Source organism: Ochotona curzoniae, unplaced genomic scaffold (assembly GCF_017591425.1).
Source record: "Ochotona curzoniae isolate NIBS_2020 unplaced genomic scaffold, NIBS_Ocur_1.0 contig_50, whole genome shotgun sequence".
Lineage (NCBI taxonomy): Eukaryota > Metazoa > Chordata > Mammalia > Lagomorpha > Ochotonidae > Ochotona > Ochotona curzoniae.
The window spans coordinates 5,479,287-5,502,050 of NW_024466446.1; the positions used below are offsets into that span (position 1 = coordinate 5,479,287).

A 22,764-nucleotide genomic window follows, 5' to 3' on the forward strand; every position below is an offset into this window, starting at 1 on the left:
CAAGGCCTAAACAAAGAATCAAAGTAAGTTTCTAGAACCCAACCCCAGGGAAGTGGTGACTGGGGTGAACATTTGCCCTAGCAGTAAAGACTGAAGACTCCCACATCCCATCTTGGAGCACACAAGTTTCTTACTGGCTCCGTTCTCGACTATGGTTTCCCCCTAAGGCAGGCCCTGAGAAGCTGCAGTGATAGCTCAAAAGACTTTCAGTGCCATACAGGAAAACATCAATGAAATCAAGACAATAATGCAAAAATGAAATGAAAATATCAGTGAAGAGGTTGAAATTTTGAAAACCAAACAAATTGTATACCTCAGGAACAGGATAATGTTCAAAATCCACTCCTGGGGTTCAGCAGTAGTTTTGAAGCAGTGAAGAAAGAATCAGAAAATTGAAAGTATTTTAAAATGTCAAATCAGAAGCAGAAATTAAAACTAAGTAGAAAGAAGAGAAAGAAAAGAATTAAGAAAAATGAAGGAAGCCTAAAGGACTTGCGCAGCAACATCATACTATGGGAGCAAGGAAAAGAGAGAAAGCAGAATGTGCTTATTTGAAGAAATAATGATAAAACTTCTCAAGCATGGAAAAGGAATCCAGTGTCCTAATTTGTGAAGCTCACAGGTCTTCAGCTAAGATTAACACAAGGAGGCCCATACCAAGACACATTGTAATCAAACTGTCAGAAGTTAAAAATGACAACATCTTGAAAGCAGTGAGAAAAAAAAGTGACTTGTCACATAAAAGGGAGCTCCTTTAAGCTTATCAGCAGAAACCTTTCAGGCCAGGGAGGGTGTTGCAATATATGCAAAAGTGTTGAATTGAGAGTGGAGGACCAACTGTTCAACCAAGAACACTGTCTGGCCAAACGGTCCGTGAGAACTGAAGGAAAAAGAAAGAGCTTCCAGATAAATAAAACCTGAGGGAGTTCATCACCACGAGACCTGCATTACAGAATGGTTGCCCAAAGGCATCCCTCAAGTTGATGTTAAAAGGCAACAAGAAAGCACACAAATTAATTAAACTCTCCAGGAAGGTAAATATATAGACAAATGTGAAATCTTGTAATACTCTAATGGTGGTGTGCGCAAATCACTTTAAATTCTGTTACAGGAATTGAAAGATAAAAAAGTCACTAGAAAACTATCAATGATACAAAATATAAAAATGTGATTTGTGATTTTGATAACATAAAGCAGGGATGTTATAGGAGTGAATGAAGTTTTTGTAGGGAATTGAAGTTGTCCATTCAAGGCTGGGTGATGTAACTGTAAGAAGGTTATGTAATCCACAAAACTGAAAGTGCTTGTAGATCTATAGAAGATGTACAAGGAAAATGAAAAGGAAATTGAAGCATGTCACCGTCACACCAATGCAACGCCAAAGATGGCAGCAGAGAGGAGCAAAGTTCCTGCATAACACATGGAAACTGTCAGCAAAGTAATGATTCCTTCTCTATCCGTCATTAAATAAACGTAGAGTAGACTCCCCATTCAAAAGACAACGGCTAGATGCACAAGGAGATAATACCCAACTATATGCTGTCATGGGAAGTATCTATAGACTGAAGACAGAAAATAGGAAAAAGGCGTGCATGTGTGCGCGTGTGCACACTTACTAATAGATGGGGTAACTTCTTGAATTGGAAAACTCACAGAAGGAACCAATATATAATTAAAAGGTCAGTTCATCAGGAAGGCTGTTATAATAGCCATATATATATATATATACACTTAATAGAAGATATCCAGTACATATAAAGCTTGTATTGGTAGGATTAAAGGAAAGGAGAGAAGTTGATGTTGTGGCATTGTTGGTAAAACCATTCTCGGCAATGCTGGCACCTCATATGGGCTCTGGTTCAAGTCCAGGATGCTCTACTTCCAAATCCAGCTCCCTGCTACTGTGCCTGGTGAAGCAGCAGAAGATGGCCTAAGAATCTGGCTCCCATCTGGCCCAGCCTCTGTAACTCTGCCTTTTAAACAAATAAAATAATTTTTAAAAGAATTTAAGAGAGATAACAGTAACAAAATAATAGCAAATGTCAGTACTTTACTTTAAATAATGAATTGGTTAACCAAACTAAAGACCAGTAATAAAATAGAATGTAGTCATGTAAACCAATTAGAAGCTTAAACTTCGACTCACACAGAGTACAGCTTTTAATCCCATTATGAAGCTGTCAGAATGAACATGTCTGCATGCATTTAGTGGAGAAATAAGTCCTGTATTTCCACTGAGGTCCTCACCCTCTCTCCTCACTTGTGTTCAGTATAGTACTAGAAGTCTTTACCAGAGCCAGGGGGCAACCCACAGATGAATAAACAAATAAAGGACCTTCAGACTGGAAGGGAATTTCTGTTCAAAATTTTCCCAAAAGAGAACTAAGCAACTAATTCTGCAAAATTGTTGGATGTAATATTTATTTAAGGTTTTATTTATTTATTTAGATTTATTTATTTTTGTTGGAAAGTCCGATATGCAGAAAGGAGAGGCAGAGAGGAAGATCCTCCACCCTATGATTCATTCCTTAAGGGGCCTCAATGGCCAGGGCTGCATCAATTCAAAGCCAGGAGCCTCTTCTGGGTCTCCCACACAGGTGCAAGATCCCAAGGCTTTGGGCTGTCCTCCACTGCTTTCCCAGGCCACAAGCAGGGAGCTGGATGGGAAGTGGACCTGCCGGGATTAGAACCGGTGCCCATATGGGATCCCGGCACGATCAAGGTGAGGACTTTAGCCACTAGGTTATTGTGTTGGGCCCAATACGTGTATTTTTTTAAAAGTTGAATTTCTGTAAAGTAACAGAGAACATCCAAAAGTAAATTTAGAAAAACAATCCCACTTAGAATAGATCAAGACAATAGAATTTTTAGGAATTAAGCTAATTAAGCAAAAGAGAAAATCACTGAAAGCTGTCAAACATTACTGAAAGGAATTTTAAAAGACACAAATAAATAAAAATCCTGTGTTCGTGGATTAGAAGACTTTTCAAGGACTTAAAATGTCCATCTTGGGCCCGCCTCCTGGCTTCAGATCGGCTCAGCTCCAGTCGTTGTGGCTGCTTGGGGAGCGAACCACCAGACAGATCTTCCTCTGTCTCTCCTGTTTCAGGTGGTGGGGTGAGCCAGGCTGGGCCAGTTCATATCACCCTCTGGCAAATCCAAGAGCCAGAATGGTGTGTGAGTCAGGCTGGATCAGGCTGCAATACCAACCAGTTTATATTGCGGGACTGGGGGCAGCTTGGGCTGGGCTGGGCTGGGCTGGGCTGTAGCTCTCGCCAGCATGAGCTGGAACTGGGGATGGCACTGGGCCAGGCTACAGCACCTACTGGCAAATGCTGAGGTGAGGCAGGCCATGCCAGAATGGGCCGAAGTGCTCAACAAGCACACATGAGACCCAGGGGTAGGGAGGAAACACAGTAAGGGGGCTGCATGGGCTCCTCTGCTGGACCACTGCTTCAGCTGATGAGTGTGAGAGCTGGGGTTGAGGGCAGACCATACTGGGAAGGGCCACAACACCTGTTGGCCTCATGTGAACTGGATCAGGGGAAGCCGGGCTGGGTTGACTGTACTGATGCATGCATAAGCCAGAGTGAGTGTGGGTTGGTTGGGCTTTGCCACAGCATCAGCTGGCAGATCCTGGCACAGGGTGCAAATTCTGTCAAGTTAAACTGCAGAACCACCTGGAGAGTGCAAGATGTGGGAGTGGGCCCATTAGGGAAACAATGAGCACCTCCCTTTTGGGTTGCCACTCCGACGGGTGAGCACGAGAACCAGGACTGGAGTAGACATGGCTAGAGAGAGTGCACCCGCCAGGATGTGTGTGGCTGGATAGTAGGGCTGGTTGGGTTGAACTAGGCTTCAGTGCTCATTGATGTGCACAAGAGCTGAATGGGATGTGGGATAGACTGGACCAGTCTGCTGTACATACTGGCAAGCACAGGAACCAGGGTAGGGGCAGGCCTGGTGAGGGTTATTGCAGGTCACCCCAACTAGGCTGCAGTTCCCACTGATTTATATGGCCAGATGTAAAGTGGGTGAGATTGGGCTGGGGTTACAACACCCATTATTTTGCATAGAGGACAGGGCTAGAGACGGAGCTGACCCAGCAGTTGCAATCAGCAGTGTGCACGTAGGCTGATTGGGGCAACAAACTGTGCTGCATCTTGTATTAGCAAGCACACACAGAACACACAGAATCAGGTTTGGGATCACCTCAGATGAGGTTTCTTTGGGGATCCCCCAACTGAACCACTGGACTCGGAACTCCCACCATGAAGAAAATTAGTTTCCATGATCTGACCGTGGAGTGCTTGTGTCAGAGCTGGGCCTCCTCAGTGCCATAGACAAAACCGGCAGCATAGCCAGTTGCACATGGAGGATGTGACAGCATATTGGAACCTGCAGAGGACACCTGGTACCATGACAGAGGACGGAGGGCAGAACAAATTGATCAACTGCCCAGCCAAGTGTTGGCAGTGATTATCTTGGCAAATGGAAAGTCTAGGGTGGACTGTGTCAGCCAGTGGGTTCTAGAGAGATTTCATTGTGCTTAGAGTGGTGAGATTGGAAGCAACTCAGAACTGTTGAACTATCAAAACCACTTGAACAGTACCCTCAGAGCATGCCCCACATTGGGGACCCTGGGATGGTTGGGAGGCTGGGTGTAAAAAATAAAAATTTTATAATCTTTCTCTGAACAAAAAAAGAGTATGCTGCTCTTGGGAAATGAGTAAAGAGACACAGCAGTTGGGAGAAAACATCTTCGTGAATCTGAAATTCACCCCATGACCCTGTCCTCAGTACTGTGTTCCTTGTAGCTGGCTTCCCACAGGATGCTGTGCTAGCTGGGCTTGTGAATGAGGTGTGTTCTAGGAGCTAGAGCACTCCCAAGTCTCCTGGGCGGTGCTAGCCTTTTGGTGCCTGCTTCCACTCCAAGACCTTCGCCCCCTTCCTGTTGGAGATACGGTGGATGAGAAGGAAGAGTACGTGACCGAGGCAGCTGGCTGCTGTTACTATAGTCGCCCAACAGACCGTCTTGGTGGCTGCAAAGTTCTTGACTCTCTCTGCTTTTTAATTCTACCTCCAAGATATCTTTTAGCTTCCATAGTAGTAGTTCTCTCTTTCAAGCTTTATTTTTTTTAAAAGATTTTATTTTTTATTACAAAGTCAGATATAGAGAGAGGAGGAGAGACAGAGAAGATCTTCCGCCCGATGATTTACTCCCCACGCAGCCGCAACGGCTGGTGCTGCACCAATCTGAAGGCAGGAGCCAGGATCTTCTTTCTGGGTCTCCCACATGGGTGCAGGGTCCCAAGGCTTTGGGCCGTCCTCCACTGCTTTCCCAGGCCACAAGCAGGGAGCTGGATAGGAAGTGGAGCTGCCAGGATTAGAACCGGTGCCCATATGGGATCCCAGCACATTCAGGTGAGGACTTTAGCTGCTAGGCCATGGCACCGGGCCCTGTCTTTCAAACTTTTTGGACTTTTTCCTTTCAGAGTCCAGTCACCTACTATTAAAAATTTTGCTTGCAGTGCTTAGGTCACCAAAAATCATTCTTGTTTTACAGTATTATATATTGGTGACAATGCTCCCATTAGCAGCAGCTGAGGGTATAAAGTTAATGCTAGGAGACTGGGCTGCTTGCTTTTTGCTGTATTCACTCCCTTGGGTTTCATTTCATTGCATGTTCTCTTGACTAGATGAAGTGAAGTGCTGTTCTTCATAAAGATTGCCTTTTAGTCCTGAGGGTCTCACCAAGTTTTCTACATTGGATCTGCTTTTCCAAGTAAAGACCCCAGAATCAGCTACATCTGCATCATTGGGGTGAGGCCAAGGCATCCATTTTTTAAACATCTTTCTAGGTGATTCTTATGTTGCTGTAGGTTAAGGAGTTCTGTTCTGTACTACATTTGAACATATGAGGTAGCGCCATGGGAATTCCACTGAAGATTTTAATTTTCATTGAAGCTTCCTATTCTGTTATTAGCTTAGTCATGTTATTTTTTTGATAATCAATAGTAAAATTCTCATGGGCACAAACTTTTTTTGGACTTGTCCCAAGGTTTTCCTTGTTCTCTAATGACAGAAATCTCTAGCATTTACTTTTAATGGTTTTTGTAACTCACCAGTAAGAAAGATGGTTTTAGATCTATAATGGATTTCTAGCCTGACATCTAAGTTGTTAACAATATTTAGCTTGAGCTTTTTTAAGATGTATTATTTATTTGAGCAGTAGAATTATGGGGGGGTGGGCAGAGAGAGAGAGAGATCTTCCCTCCCCAAGTTAACTGCCCAAATCATCACAAAACCCTGGACTGGGCCAAACTGAAGCCTGGAGCTTCTTCTGGGTCTCCCACATAGATGCAGGGGTCCAACCACTTGGCCTGTCTTCCTCTACTTTTCCAGGCTTGTTAGGATCTGAAGTGAAGCAGCTAGGAATCAAACCAGTGCCCATGTGGAATTTCAGTACCACAGGTGAAGGCTTAACGTGCACAGCACTGGCCCTTGGCTTGAGTTTTAAATGTCTTAAAATTTTGTAGTAAGTGAGCTTATTGGCTGAGATAAGAGAGGCAGAGTAGGGTGCGTTTATGTGTTGGCAGATACTTTCCATGTGGTTGTTTTGCCCAGAACCTAGTAGGATGTTTTGCATAGAGTCAGAGCAGGATGTAAGTTTGCAAAGCTGAAAGTCTCCCTAGAGTTGCATGTACATGTACACATTAGGAATGAGGAAGCAGGCACTTGGCCTTCCTCCCTCCAGCCTTGGCTTAAAACTCTGCTCCCTAAAGCACACATTTAGTGTAGTCTCTCCCCTTACCCCCAAATGTCCTGAAAGAGAATGAAGAGGGCGGCCTCACTGGATGGGTCAGAAAGACAACTGTGCCACCTAGGACAATTTCCAAGCATCAGAGTGCATGGCTGCAGATCATTTTGCTCAAGATGAAAAGGTCCAAGGTAATTTGCCTGAAAAATTGTAGTCTCATGTCAACTTAGGTAGTTCTTGAGCCCATCACAGTGCAGGCAGGCCACTGATAGCCCGAACAACTCGAGTTGTTCACAGACTTCACATCTCTTCTCGTGGTCTGAAACTTAGCAGAGTGTGGGATCGAGCTCCAAGCAGAGAGGGTTATGTAACACTTTCCAAACTGGATTATGCTAAACATTTGGGCTTGACTAGTTGCCAGCAAGCAGCACTTCCAAATGATTTCTGCACAAGAATTCAACTGCACAAGGCTTGATGGTAACCATTTCCTGCTGGAAACATCTGTCCTGTGTGGCTGTACTGTACCTTTCCAGCCATCTGCAGCATACCATGGAGCTACAGCATAAACCGTCAGTGCTCAAAGTGTCACTCCTGCTAGATGGTTTGTAACACACAGAGGAGAGAAGTTAAACATTCAGTCATTAAATTGTTGATTTTACTTGGTGGCAAGTGAAACTATTTTAAACGCCATGACAAGACTATTTATCAGGCCTCTTAAAAATAATGAGAAAGGAAACTGCATCAATTTTCTGCATTTTTTTGTTCCTTTGACAGTCTATACATCTGAAATTATAAGACCAGTTTCCATGTTCCCAATGAGGCTTTTTGACTTTTTCAAAATGAACTTTAAACACTCAAGTGGTTAAAAAGCAGGGGGGAAACCACAGATAAATGCTCTCTAGGGGGAGAAAAAACCCCATGAAAGCAGCATTGTTTACATGCTTAAAGTTGGAGGCTTTCAGCTGCTTGAACATTTGAAATCATAGCAGTGAAAGGGAAGGAACTGACAGAACCCAGCTTCATAGAATGTCCCGGATGGAAGTAAGTAGCAGAGGACTGTTAACCCCACTCTGCCATGCTCTGGTTCCAGTTTATAATTGTGCCCTCTGCTATGTAGGAGAGAGTAAGTTTTAGGGCACATGATAGCAACTCTGAGATAACTTCAGAAAATTCATAGAACTACATAATAATCATTGGGGTAAAAAATATTTAAACCATGCTCTTCTGGTGGGGTGGGGGGGTGTTGTTTGTTTGTTTTGAAGATTTTTTTTTTCAAAAGCAGAGGGCTGGGCCAAGCCAAAGTTAAGGACCCAGAGCTTCTCCTTAGGATCAAGCACTTGAGCCATCCTACACTCCTTTTCCAGGCACATTAGCACGGAGCTGGATCAGCAGTGGAACAGTTAGGATTCAAACCAATGCCCATGTGAGATGCTGGTGTCACAAGTAGAGGCTTAACTTGCTATCCCCAAAGACATGTTTTTTTCATGAACTTTCTGAAGATCCTGTGAGTTAGGATTTTTCTTTTGCACCAACATTGTCCTGTTTTAATTTCATTTTTCCATGAGCTTTTTAAAGTTGCCACATGTTTGGCAACTGCCTGGATCAGCTATCCGATTTATCACTATGCCATTCTTCTACCTGATGTCGTAAAACCAGTCTCTCCGGGCAGGAGGATGTGCGTGTAATTCCCTGCACAGCTTTGGACTTTAGCGTTCTCAGTCTCTCAAACACTTTTATGAGTCCCAGGTTCTTTTATGGATTGACAAACAGAACTTGTTGATTTAGGTCTGAAAAATTGGACTTTAAAAGCTCATTAAAGTTATTCAAAAAGCATTTTTTAAAATTCAGTCTATGATAAATATAAATGAACTCAGCCAAAGGGATTAGATTTTCCTTAAACCTATATGTGGGCTCAACACATTCAGAAGAGTCTCTGGGAGAAGATACATTGGTGAATTAGAAAGTTATTAAGGAAAATTTGAAAGATTGTATGATCACCCTCATTTCACTCATTCAATAAAGCAAATTAGGAACGTGCCAGCTGTCTAGGGGACATTCTACCAGCACAAGCATCTCAGAGTTTAGTAATTCTTAATCATTTCAGTGGAGAGTTTTACAAATTCAGGGAAGGAGTTCAGTGCCGCGGCCTAGGTCTAAATCTCTCACCTTGCATGTGCTGGGATCCCAAATGGTACCAGTTTGTATCCCGGCTGCTCCACTACCCATCCAGCTCCCTGCCTGTGGTCTGGGAAAGCAATCGAGGACAGCCCAAAGCCTTGAGACCCTGCACCTGCATTGGAGACCTAGAAGAAGCTCCTGGCTCCTGGCTTTGCATCGGCTAAGCTCCCTCCAGCTATTGTGGCCACTTGGGGAGTGAATCAGAGAGTGGAATATCTTTCTCTCTGTATCTCCTCCTCTCTGTAAAATTGCTTTTCCAATAAAAATAAATTAAGGAAAAAAATAGGTCAAAGCATTTGGTCTAGCAGTTAGGACTCTGGTTTAGACTACCAGCATCTCATAGTAGGTTTCCCAGGTTCAGTAACCATGCACAGCTCCTGACTGCACAGCTACAGACCCTGGAAAGCAGCAGTGACGGCTGAAGCGATTTTGAGCTTGTCACCTATGTGGGACATCTAGGTTGAGCTTCTGACTTTCAGCTCTGGCCCAGGCCAGACCAGCCATTGTGGGTATTCAGAGTGAAGCAAAGGATGAAAATGTTCTCTCTTTCCCTCCCTAGCTCCTTCCCTCCCTGCTTCCACACATATTTTCTCTCCACATTCTTTCTGTCTCTAGTAAGTAACTTTTAAAAATTCACCAGGATTGGCCATGTAATAAAATGAGTTAGGTCATAACCTACCACACCACCATCCTATATGTTGCTGGTTCAAATCCTGGCTGTTGTACTTCTGATCCAACTCCTTGATAATGCACCTGGGAGAGCCACAGAAGAAGATGGATCAAGTCCTTGGGCACTGCACCCATGTGGGCAACTCCTATAGAATACCAGGCTCCTGGCTCCAATCTGGCTCAGCCCTGGTTGTTGCGGCCATTTGGGGAGTGAACCAGTGGGATGGGAGATATCCCTCTCTTTGTCTTTCCTCTTGTCCATAACTCTTTCAAAGAAACAAATCATTTTAAAGATTAATAATCATATCACAGATTTGCTTTGACTAAGAATACCCTAAACTGTGAACCAGGTTAACTACCATTTCAATTCCTACTGCTGTTGCCAGCTAGATCACTCCATGGACCTCCTTCGGTGGGCCTTGCCATGTGCCAGGGAGTTTGTCCATGTTGTTTTGAAAAACAACCATCCTTACAGAGGAAAAAAGCAGAGGATGAAGCTGTCCCCCAAATCACATAAACTGGCAGAAATGCAGGTTGTGACCCCTGAAGGGAATAGCTGCTGTCCAGCACACCTCCCAGCTGTGATCAGGCGAGTGTAGGTGCTTTTCTGAACTCTTCTCTTCTGGCCAAGGTGATAAAACAGAAGGGGAGCTATGGCTGTGTTGGGATGCTCAAACCCATATTGGAAGGTCTGGGCTCTAGTGTCACTTCTGCTTCCCATACAGGTTCCCATCCATGCGCCCCCAAGCATGAGTCCTTACCAGTGACAGGGGAGATCCCGACTGAGTTCCAGGTGCTGAGTTTTTATTTTTCTTTCTTTCTTTTAAATTTTTATTTTTACTTTTGTGAAAGGTGAAGAGAGCAAGAGACAGATCTCCCATCCTCTAGTTTATGATTATTTTTAATGAACTGATATAAGAACCTGATAGAGGAAATGACTAATCATGAATATTAATGTTTCATTTTTGGTATTTTACCAAGTAACATTTAGTTTTTAAAAGTTGAGCTCCAAGGCATATCTCATTTTATTGTGCTTTTTAGATGTTGCGTTTTTCCCACATTCACAGTTTGTGGCGGCCCTGTGTCAAACATATCTGTATGTGTCGTTTTTCCAACAGCAGAGACCTACCTGTGTCTCTTTGTCATATACCAGTAATTATTAAACATTTTAAACATCTTCATTGTTATTATATCCATTTTAATGATCTGTGATGTGTGATGTTAATATTGTAATTGTTTTGGGCTGCCATGAATTACATCCATACAAAGTTACTCTAAATGTGTGTGTTCTAACTGCCCCAGTCACCACCTGTTCATTCTTATATTCTTTTTTCCTTTTATCTTCCTCCCTCCCTCTCTTCCTTCTTTCTCTCTCTCCCTTCTTCCCTTGCTCCCTCTCTCTCTCCCCCATCTCTTCTTGCTCCTCTTCTGTCGTCTTGGATCCCCCTGTTCTCTGAGTTCCGATTTTGAAATTGGACCAAGCGCATCACTACAAAAGCTTCTCATTGTTCAAGTGAAATAAAAGAATCACCTTAAATCTCAAGGGAGAAGCAGCTGCTTCGGGAAGTGGATGTGCTGATGATCACGGTGGGCCAAAGGCTAGGCCTCTTGTGCTGTGTAAGATGTGACTGCAGCTGCAGAGTTCTTGAAAAGTGAAAGTGCTAGCCATTACTGAACGCATGAACGATAAAGTGAAATAGTCTTATTGCTAATACAGAGAAAGTGTTAAAGGTCTAGACAAAAGATCAAACCAGCCACAATGTTCCCGTAAGTCAAAGCCTAGTACAGGGCAGAGCCTTCCATGTCTTCAGTTCCATGAGGCCTTAGAGTGGTGATGAGGCTGCAGAAAATGTGGAACTAGCAGAGCTTGGTTCATGAAGTTGAAGGAAAGAAACCACCTACAAAACAAGGGACATGAGGGGAGGAGGCATGTGCTGATGGAGAAGTTGCAGAAACTCGTCCCAGTGATGTCGCTGAGGTCATTACTAAAATGTTCAGGGTAAAAAAAATGAGCCTTATATTTGAGGATGTTATCTAGGACATTCCTTGCTGGGGAGGGGAGTCACTGCCAAGGGCAAAGCTTGGACGCGCAGGCTGCTGCAGCTGGTGGAAGCCAGTACTCACTACCGCTGTGAAAAGCCCAGGACCCTCAAGAATTAGATTCTACTTCCCCGTGTCCTGTAACTGGAACAGCAAGGCCAGGGTGGCAGTGTGTCTGCTTACAACATGGTTTACTGAGCAATGTAAGCCTTCCGCTTAGCAAAGTACTCTTCTCCAAGTGTTACTGCTCTGATGGTGATGTACAAGGAGATGACCACAGTTTTCATGCCTGTTAACCAGCGTTCATTCTGTGGCCCTTGCTCCAAGGAGTAACTTTCATTTCCATCTCTTATGACTTGAGAAATAACTTTTTGCAAGGATATAGCTGCCATGAATGGTTCTTCCTCTGACAGATCTGGGAAAAGTAAATGAAAACTTCCTGGAAAGGCTCCATCAGTCCAGATGCTATTAAGAACATTTTAAAAGGATATCAGCATATCGGCAGCAAAAGCAGTCTTGAATAAGTTGATTCAAAAGCTCATGGATGACTGCAGGTCCATGACTTAAGTGGAGTAAGTGGCTGCAACTGCTGAGAAAAGACCAAGAGAACTGGGACTAGAGCAGGATACCACAGGCCCGGCGCTAGGCCACCGTACGGGCCCCCTAGTATATGTTATTGCACGTGTTTTAAAACTTGACGTAGTAATGACATATTATGAATATTTTTTTGCAGCTTGCATCACTCATGTGTTTTTGCTTGTAAGGAACAGTTACACACACACACGAATACAGACATCTTCCATCTGCTGGTTCACTCCCTAAATAGCCGAATCACAGTATCTGCTTTACCTGTTTGCCACCAATGCCGGCCCCTCGTCATTGTGTGTTTAGATGATGTAGCTTTAGTTCATTAATTTTTAGCTGTGATATAACTTTGTCTTCTGTAAATAAACTATGATTTATTTACTCATTCCTGTAATGATATATGGCTAAATAAACTGTAACTTTTGCAAAGAGTTCTGTTTAAGTTTCTTTAACCTCTAAGAAATTACAGCAGGCTACAAACATTGTCCAAGGCGCTGGTGCGTGTGTACGCATGTTCCGTCCAGCAGTACTCTGTATTTCTTTGTTCTCTGTAGTGTTCTAGGTGTCTCCCTGATGTCATTTGTATAGCACATTCTCAAGAGTTGGGATCATTGAAAGTGGTTCCCTCTGGATATCACAAAATGGGCTACTGCATTTCATAAACTTCAAGGAACTGCTTCACTATTTAGTCATATCTAAAAGTTGATGAAAATAAAACTGGATTAGGACTGACATTGTGGTGTAGCAGGGAGAGCCACCACCTGCAATACCGGCATCTTGCATGAGCACCAGTTTGAGTTCCAGCAGAATGGAAGAGGGAATTGATAGGTTATGTTAGAAGCAAAACAAGTGGCCTACCAGCAGCCTTGCCAGCTGGAGGCCGTATGTCTTTATTAGGTGTGGCTCTCTGGCTTAGGTAACGTTCTTATTTCTTCTGCAGAATGGCCCATGACCGAGTACTGGCCCTGTCACGAGTCTGCATCCCACTTATTACGCTGCCGGATTTTGAACCCCTGGTAGAGGCCTTGCTTGTCTACCATGGACATGAACCTCAGGAAGTCCTCTGTCCTGAATTCCTGGAAGCTGTAAATGAAGCCTATTTAGAGTAAGTGATGTCCTTTTATCCTGTCATTCAACATGTTTTCTTGGGGTGTTTCTACAGCGTTAATGTTGTCCGTTTTCAAACTTGTTGACCTCAGTACTTTTTTACACTTTTAAAATGTATCTCAAATTATATTTTTGTTTAGGTGGACTATACATAACTATCAAGATTTACCATATTCAAAGTTAAAGACTTTTTAAAATGTGTATTATTTCATTTAAAAATATGCATTACTTGTTAACATAAATAATATGTTTTTTTGAAAAGCAATGATTCTCCAAGGCAAAAAAAAAAATCACTGTCTGACCAGATGGTATTGCTTTTACATTTAAAAAAAAAAAAGCCCTCCTTGTCTGCCTGAGGCAGCTGGATTCCTGCGTCTGAATGGGGTTTTCTGTCTGGCAGGATATATTGTTTCGGTGAAAGCATCTAAAGAAATCTAGCCTCCCCGAGCAGGACAAGGCAGGCGTGATCTAGCCTCATGTCAAATAATTGTGGGTCACCTGCCTTGACACCTCACCAGAATGTGAAGATGGTCGGGTTTTACAGGCTGGCTGCTGTGGTGCTTCATCCTCTAGTAGCTGAGCACATCAGCCTGCCCTGTGCTCCTGAGGCATTTCTTTGCTCGTGCGTGACTTTGTAACATCCTGCCTAGTTCATGTGGAGAATCTTAGTCCCTGAGTGATGCAGTTCTTCAAAACATTGCTATATTGCTTTATGTTTGGATCTGTCGCCACCAATCTCCTCTGGGATATCTTTTAAATATTACAGAGCTGGCAACCTCATGTAAGTGGACATGAATTTTTCAAGATTTTTAATTTCTCCCTAAAAGCCAAATGTATAATGGGTCGCCAATAATATCATTTCTGTTTTAGGTAAACCTTGTCACTCTGCTAGAAAAAGTATACATGCCTAAATATGATAACTTGTCTGCTAAGTCACTGATTTAATTGTTTTCAGTTTTGAAGCACAAGTGATAATTGCCATGCAGGATATATATTTTTAAACGTTTGTTTATTTATTTGAAAGGGAGAGAGCCAGAGACAGCCACCCTCCATGTATTGGGTCACTGCTACAAATGGCTACAACATGAGGCTAGGAACCAAAAACTCCATCTGGGCCTCCCACCTGAGGCCCAGGGACACAGGGAATTTGGACTGTTCTCTGCTGTCTTCCCAGGCACCTTAACAGAAAGACAGGTGGAAAGCCAATTAAGCCAAAGTTTGACCCAGCATTCGGCTATGGAGTGCTAGTGGCACAAATGGCAGCTTAGCCCTCTGCGTCACAGCACTGCTCCCCCAGAATATATTGTTAAAAGCACACTGTACTCCAGGGTGTCTGCTCTGCACAGTCAGTGTCTTCTACCGTCTCCTTAGACATTCGACGTGAGAACAGTGCTAGCCCATGGGTATACAGCAGTGAGGAAAACAAATGTACCTGTTCCCATTGGTGATTTCTTTTTTTAAAGATTATTTTTTTATTGGAAAGGCGGATATACAGAGAGGAGAGACAGGAAGATCTTCCGACCGGTGATTTACTCCCCAAGTGGCTGCAACGGCCAGTGCTATGCCAATCTGAAGCCAGGAGCTTCCTCCGGGTCTCCCACATGAGTGCAGGGTCCCGAGGCTCTCGGCCATCCTCGACTGCTTTCCCAGGCCACAAGCAGGGAGCCGGATGGGAAGTGGGGCCGCGAGGATTAGAACCGGTGCCCAGAAGGGATCCCGGCACGTTCAAGGCAAGGACCTTAACTACTATACTATCACACTGGGCCCTCTATTTTTTAAAGGTTTATTAATTTTTTTTTACTACTATCAAGATTTACAGAGAGAAGGAGAGACAGAGAGAAAGATCTTCCGTTCACTGGTTTGCTCCCCAAGTGGCCTCAAAGGCTGGACCTGAGCTGATCAGAAGCCAGGAACTTCCCCCAGGTCTGCAAGTCAGGTGCAGGGTCCCAAGGCTTTGGGCTGTCCTCTACTACTTTTCCAGGTCACAAGCAGTGAGCTGAAAGGGAAGTAGAGCAGCAGGGATACGAACCGGCGCCCATATGGGATCCCAGCACTTGAAGGGCAAGGTTTTGACCACTAGGCTATTATGCCAAGCCCACATCTGTGATTTCTATGAGGCCCAGAAGTACCCACTTATTTTTGTATGAGCAGAGCAAACATCAGCACAGTTGTTTCAGGAAAATCCATGAGATTCAAAATAGTTATTCAGTACTTAAAGTATTTCTGTACCAGCCATGTGTGTGGTCACGTTTCATATAAAAGATCTTCTGTGATTAGTTGTTGCTCTTACTAGACAGCTATAAGGAACACAGCAAGTCTTAGTAATTTATCACACATATTTACACCATCTAACTCCTTTTGGTTCAGATTGTGCATTCTTGGTCTTAAGTTGATAACATTATGTCTGCAAGCCCAGGGGAGGATAACCCTGGTATTTGTAAAACATATATATGTTGAGAGATAGAAAGAAACAGAAAGGAGAAACACGGCGAGAGGTGCTTTCACCTGCTCATTCACTCTGCGAATGTCTGCCTCCTGCAGCTGGGGCTGGGCCCAGGCTGATGCTGGGAGCCCGAAACCCTGTCTGCTGCAGTGTGTTTCAGCAGGAAGCCAAAGCCCGGAGCAGAGCTGGCACTGGAACCCAGGCACTCTGACAGTGGATGGGACTGTCGCAAGAGGTGTCTTAACCAGGAAGCTAAATGCCCACCCCACTCCCACCCCCTGCCTCAAACTGTTGCCTTAGGAGTTGGAGAATTCTCTGAAATGTTGTCACTTTCATCTTTTCTAGTGATTGTTTACATTTGTGCGTTTGAAACATACTTTTTAAGAAGTTAGCAAAGTGACCCAGCTTATCAAAAAAAAAAAAAAAGTGGCAGTTGAGGAATGAGAAAGTCCTCTTTGAAGGCAGAGCTCGTACAGGAGGCGTTTGGTGTAGGGTTAGTGGTTAGGATGTGGCTGGCATGTCTTTATCCCCTCTGGGCCTGGGGTCCAGCCCCGACTCCACCTGCAGCATACTGCAGCACACACCTGAGAGGCAGCAGGTCCAATATTCGGATCCCTGCCACCCAATGAAGACCCAGCCCTGGCTGTGGGAGCACTAGGGAGGTGAAACAGCAGATGACAGATTTCTCTGTGCCCTTCAAATACATAAGCCAAATAAAAAGTTAAAAGCAAATAATGAGGTTGTTTGTATTTGCAGGTTACAGAGCATTTCCACCATCTTGAGTATGTCACGAGTGGGAGCACCTCATGACAAGCTGGCCTGTATCTAAGGCACTACCTTGATCGTAGACTCGATTTTTACACCATTGAGCCTATTTTCTTATTTTCTGTTCTGGTTCTTTGATCTTTTATATGTTCATGAATCACTACCATGGTGTTTAAATGGTAGAATCTAATTCTCTTCTCTTTTTCCATTTTCATTGTTACTACTTGTTGCATCTTTCAAATAAGCTTTGCAATCAGTTTGTCTAGCTCCAGGAACGATGGCTAAAGTGATATGTGAGAAGATTCGTGCTAGGTATAAATGAACTCCAGGAGAGCTGGCATTTTGATAAGGTTAATCCCCTCTGCCCACCTGCCCAAGAGTGCATGCGTGTGCATCCGTGCAGGGTTACATCTGTAATCTTCAAGGGGTGTTTGCTGTCTTCTCCACCCGTGGGCTCCAGGCAGTCGTACTCCTAAGGGCTTGCTGTATCCTCGTTTTGGATTTCTTGGCTCTCCCGGTGAGCCCTCTCTGTCTTCAGATGAATTCTCATGGATTATAGCTTTTGGAAAACGAGCAAGTTGAAACTGCCGATGGTCTTCCAGTGAGTTCAGAGGAGGTAATTCCTAGTAGAGCGTTTCCTATTTTCAGATGTAACTCTTGGAAATAAGAACGCATACTTTAATTTCATTATATATGGACGGTTATGATCCTGGTCTTTGTTAAAGTAAGGGTTAGGCATAGAAATAGAAGATTAAAATACTTCATATTTTCCAAGAAGATTAGAACACAATTTTCATGGTTGAAATAATCCCTCTGTCAAAATGTACTCAAAACTGAATTTCCTAAGGAGTTTGCTCAGTTATCTTTCTGTTTCTGTGAGATACTGAGTAATAAAAACCGATGGACCAGTTCATACATTGACCTGAGCGCACACTCCAGGGCTGTCATTTCTCACCCACCACAGCAGTCGTACAGAATCCCGACTTTTCAGTTGAATGTTCGCGCCCTTGCCTGTTTCTGCCCACATCTGACTTCTCTGGGGATGCATCCCCCCGCCCCCCGCCGATGGAATCCACTCTTAGCTGCCCTGTGTGTCCCATCTCACTCTTCCCACTAGAGTTGCGTTCAGGGGAGACTGGAGGACAGGGTCTTTGGCGGCGGGAGCAGCCCTAAAGCACTGCTTCTGACAGGGCTGGGCTCTGCGAGGACTGCCTGTCCCCCGGCTGCCCAGGGCAGGGCTCCACACACACGCCTGCACTCCCTGGCTCTGGCTTTTACTTGTGATAGCATGTTCTCCCTCAACAACTAATAAAATTTATTTGGTTTGGAAAATGATGTCTGCTAATCCATAGGGAACAGCCTGTCCAGATGCTGGGTGGTCTTCATTGTGTCCAATTCCTGTGGCTTCGGCTCAGCAAGTTCCCCAGGCAGTGGCGTCAGGGCTGGAGCCCTTCCATGGACACTTTCCCATGGACGGAGCGTCCCAGCCACATGTTGACATGGGGAGGCTCGCTCGGTCAGTCAGAGCAGATGACCACCCCCACGCCAGGCCCCTTCCCCAGCGTGCTGCCTGGGCCTTTAGAAACCACAGGCTTTCTTTGACCAACATGCCCTGCCCTGCGCAGAGCCTTCCAACTATGTGCTTACCGCAATACACCAGTGGAATTTTGTCTGTTTTATAATTGGCTGGTGTCTTTGGTCTTGGCTTCCAGATCCAGTCATGTACTTTCAGAAATGGGCTGCCTGTCTTCTCAAACAGCAGATGCTCGCTCCCCCTCCTTCTCCCACACTCCCCCGCGGTTTAGATAACCCAGAGGAACTTTTTAATTTCTTGGCCTGTCAAGCCCAACTGTCCTTGTCTGTCCCTGGGGCTGCTGCCTCGGCCACCTGCAGCCTGCAGATTGAGCTAAGGCTCTGTGGGAGCCACGGGGGAGTGATTCAGCCTGAGATGGCCTTAGGGGAAAGCCAGAGCCGTTGGCCTCGGAATGCCGAAGAGCTGGGTGACCGGTGGAGCGTTTATGAACAAGCCAGCGAGTAACTGAAAGAAGGATCATACTGTAATATAGTAACCAATCGGCGCTTGGTCTTTGTCCGTGCCCTCCTAAATCCTTGGGATTTCCTGAGTGACACGGGTGACAAGAGGGTCTCTGGTGCTTCAGGAGAAGCCCTTTCAGGCACACCCAAGTTGAGGCTCATGGGGGACTCTTGGTGAACCCAGGGTAGCTGCCAGGTGGGGGCTGGCGGCCAGAGCAGCCAGCGTGTGACTATAGGGTTAGAGTGTGTGGCATCACTCGTTCACTCCTGAGCTTGTCCTGCTCAGCAGGGGCCAGTGATGCAAGCAGTCACACTTGCATAGGCCCCTGTGAAGTGCCTGACATGCCAGGCATTGAGGATTTCCAGGCAGGAATCATCGAGGTGCCCAGAGCACTGCAGGCCCTGGCACCTGGCGCTGGGCATCCTCTCCTATGGCAGTTCCTGAGTGACATGAAGGTCCTGTGAGCTGAGGATGGAATCGGGAACCTCTGATGGATGCAGACAACTGGCTCTCTCATGGAGCTGAGCCTTTAGCTTGCCAGGCAGTGCAAACTCCTGGTGCTCAGTGTCCAAATGGAATTCAGCTATAAAACACCTCGGATGTCCAGAGAGCTGTGGAATTGGTTTGGGGGGCAGCGGCAGGGAAGCCCAAACAGTTGGTGTTGGAAGTGTTGTGTGAGTGAAGTCAGCTGGTGGCAGGAGGGCTGACGTTGGGCTGTATATGCGAGTTCAATCGGGTGACCATGCAGCTTACACCCTAGACCACAGCACTTGTGAAAATGAGCCGAGTTCCAAGTGACAGATATAAACCTGTCCCAGGAAACAGAAGTGTGCTTACCCTAGTATTTAAATGAGTCCAATGCCTGCAGTATGCCTTGCATGGTGCCTGACCCCCAAAGTGAGCACTTGACAAGTGACGGTGTGTGTGTGTGTGTGTGTGTGTGTGTGTGAGAGAGAGAGAGAGAGAGAGAGAAAGAAAGAAAGAGATCTGCTAAGGTCAGGATCCTAGAACTCAACCCACGTCTCCCGCATGGGTGTTGGAAAGCAGGTGCTCAAGCCTTCACCTGCTGCATCTCGGGGTGTGTGTGAGTGGGAAGCCAAGCCTGGATTCGAACCCCGACACTCTGATAGGGCGTGAGCATTGCAAGGACAGCTCACCTGCTCTATCAAATGCCCACTCCAGGAATTATATTTTTGGCAATATTTAGTATTAGTTTTCCTTAAACCCCTCCTGTTTCCTCCTGACAAAAGGATCACTAAATCAAGGCTGAATTTTCGATGCTAAAAGAGCAAATGTGACTTCACGGATACTTAGCAAGAATTCACTACCCCATGAAAACAAATTTATACTCCTTGAATTATTAAAGTTTACTCTTGAATATCAAATGACAAAAATGCTAATGGAACTAACATGAAAAGTTAGTATATTTAAAATACCTCCATAGTGCTACATCCATTTTACAAATTAGAAAAATCAGGCTTTCAGAAAATAAAAATGTATCTAAGAAAGGTCTGTTTTTCACCCAAGTTTCTTGTTTGGTCTCTTTGTTTTTCAACCTAGATAACAGAAATAGTGTCAAATAATGTAGATGAAGATTTTTTTTTTAAAAGAATTACTTTGTTTGTTGGAAAGGCCAAATGACAGAAAAGAAAGATCTTCATCCACTGGTGTACTCCGTCGATTGAAGCTAGCAAGCAGGACTGTCCAGGCGTCCCTCCCTGGTGACAGGAGCCAGATTACTCAGGCCGTCGCCTGCAGAAGCTGCACCCGACGTGGAGATGCAGCACCAGCAGGTGGCTTCCCTGACCTTACCGCAGGGCCGGCTGCACAGAGGTGAAGGTGCAAAGGGAACAGTGAGTGTCGTACACAGGAGAGGAAGGTGGTGATGAATCAAGTAGTTCCTAAAAATCCCATTTCTCTATTTATTCCATTTGACCGAGAAAAATGTCCCCCCCCCCCCCTGATTTTTCCCCCTTGAGAAAAAAACTTTAGAAATAATTTTGTTTCCCACAAATTTACGTATTTCCTTTACTTACCTCTGGAAAACGCTTTTTCCCCACAACGTAAACAATCCGCCTGAAAACCGAACCATTTTTTGAAACAGGCATAACCACCTGCTTGGGGGCCGAGCAGTGATGTGTCCCCCCCCCCCGCCCTTGAAAAGCTGCCCTCTAGGTTTCCCAAGCTTCTTATACTCCATCATCATACACCATACATCCCCATGGGGTAGCGTAGTGCCACGGGCACATTATATGTTCTCTTTCAACAGTTATTTTTCCATGGAAATTAAACCAATTTCCGCCCCTTTTCCAACAACCTAAACTCTGAATCCCCAAATTGATTGTTGGTATCCCTTGCCTGGCCTAGCCCAGGGCAGCCCTTTTTGGTCCCCTCCCGCCTTTGTTAAAGCAATGGAATTTCATCATAGGCCCTGGGCCATTCAACTGTTTTTCTTTATTTTATTATTTTGGTCCCCTTGGTGAGGAAGGCCCAGCCTGTCCCCTCATATTTGGGCCTCTTGTCCCCAATAAACGCCCCCCAATCCCCCACAAAACCTTTGATTTTACCAAACAACTTTTTACACATCACTTTTCTGGAAGCTCGCCTGTATTTCCCTCCTTCAACAACTTCTTGTCCAACCACATTCCCCTTAAAATTTATGGCAAAACCCAGAATGAACTTTAACCTAAAAGCATTTTCCTACCTTTCACCTTCCCTTTTTTCCCCCCCCCCCCCCCCCCTTTCCCCCCCCCCCCCCCCCCCCCCCCCCTTCACATTTGTTTTGCTTGTTATTCCTTTTGGTGTGTGTGTTGTGGTGCTTTTTTTTTCCCTCCCGCCCCCCCCCCCCTCTACAAGACCTCTAATACATCCTTTGATTCATTCCCCAAGTGGCCGCAATGGCTAGAACTGCACCAATCCGAACCCAGGAGCCAGGAGCCTCTTCTAGGTCTCCCACAGGGGAACAGGGTTCCAAGGCTTTGGGCTGTCTTTGGCTGCCCTCCCAGGCCACAAGCAGGGAGCTGGATGGGAAGCAGGGCTGCCAGGGTTAGAACCAGCATCTATATGGGATCCTAGCATGTGCAAGGTGAGGACTTTAGCCGCTAGGCCACCGTGCCGGGCCCTCAGTTCTATACTGCTCCCTCTTAGCTGCCCCACTAACTGAACGTCTGGGGGCAACAGCGTCGAGGGGGAGTCTCCGACACACCTCAGCGGCATGTTTGGTGGGCTGAACCTCCTGCCTGGACTTGTGCTTCGTCACGTCAGAGCTTGTCTGCAGGAGAGCGTGCTCGGGGAGGGGGGGGGGCGGGAAGCAAGCAGGCGTGGAAGGAGCCAGAATGTACATCTCCCGCCTGCCTTGGCTGTACCCCTGCCGCGAGTGTCAGAGGTCGCACAGGTGCCCCGTGCGCACCGTGAACCCTGCCGCGAGTGTCAGAGGTCGCACAGGTGCACCGTGCGCACCGTGAACCCTGCCATGAGTGTCCAGAGGTCTCACAGGTGCCCCTTGCGCACCGTGAACCCTGCCAGGACATTGGGACTGTCCCCAAAAGCCGTATCTTTCTCAGTTTATTGACTTCTTTTTTTTTTTTTAAGATTTATTTTTATTATTTTTTTTATTGGAAAGGCGGATATACAGAGAGGAGAGACAGAGAGGAAGATCTTCCGTCTGATGATTCACTCCCCAAGTGAGCCCAAGGGCCGATGCTATGCCGACCCAAAGCTAGGAACCTCTTCCGGGTCTCCCACAGGGTGCAGGGTCCCAAAGCTTTGGGCCGTCCTCGACTGCTTTCCCGGGCCACAGGCAGGGAGCTGGAGGGGAAGCGGGGCTGCCGGGATTAGAACCGGTGCCCATATGGGATCCCGGGCGTGCAAGGTGAGGACCTTAACCACTTGTGCCACCACGCCGGGCCCAGTTTATTGACTTCTAAACATTGTATACAGAGCCCTGTATCCATCCTATCAGGTCGGACAGCACTTGCAATAGCTTCCTTCTCCTCCTCCCTTCGTTCTGGAAGTTGTGAGCATATGCAAGTCTGTATAAAGCCAGCGTCACACCTCACACACCTCCGGCTTGTCTTGGGGAGCCCCCGTGAAAGGCAGGCCCGACTGCCCTGCAACGTGGGAGCCACTCCGAGACATGAGTGGGCTCTGCTGTTCCGCCCAGCCCTGCCCCGTGGGGTGTAT

At 45.6% G+C, this 22,764-nt stretch overlaps 1 protein-coding gene across 1 annotated transcript in view; it reads left to right on the forward strand.

Annotated features, from left to right (window-relative positions):
* FANCC (FA complementation group C) overlaps positions 1-22,764 on the forward strand; it is a 228,114-nt gene that overhangs the window by 154,774 nt on the left and 50,576 nt on the right. The window contains exon 7 of the mRNA XM_040988870.1: positions 13,173-13,337. Within this exon, the coding sequence (XP_040844804.1) occupies positions 13,173-13,337 (165 nt within the window). The remainder of the gene's footprint in view (positions 1-13,172; positions 13,338-22,764) is intronic.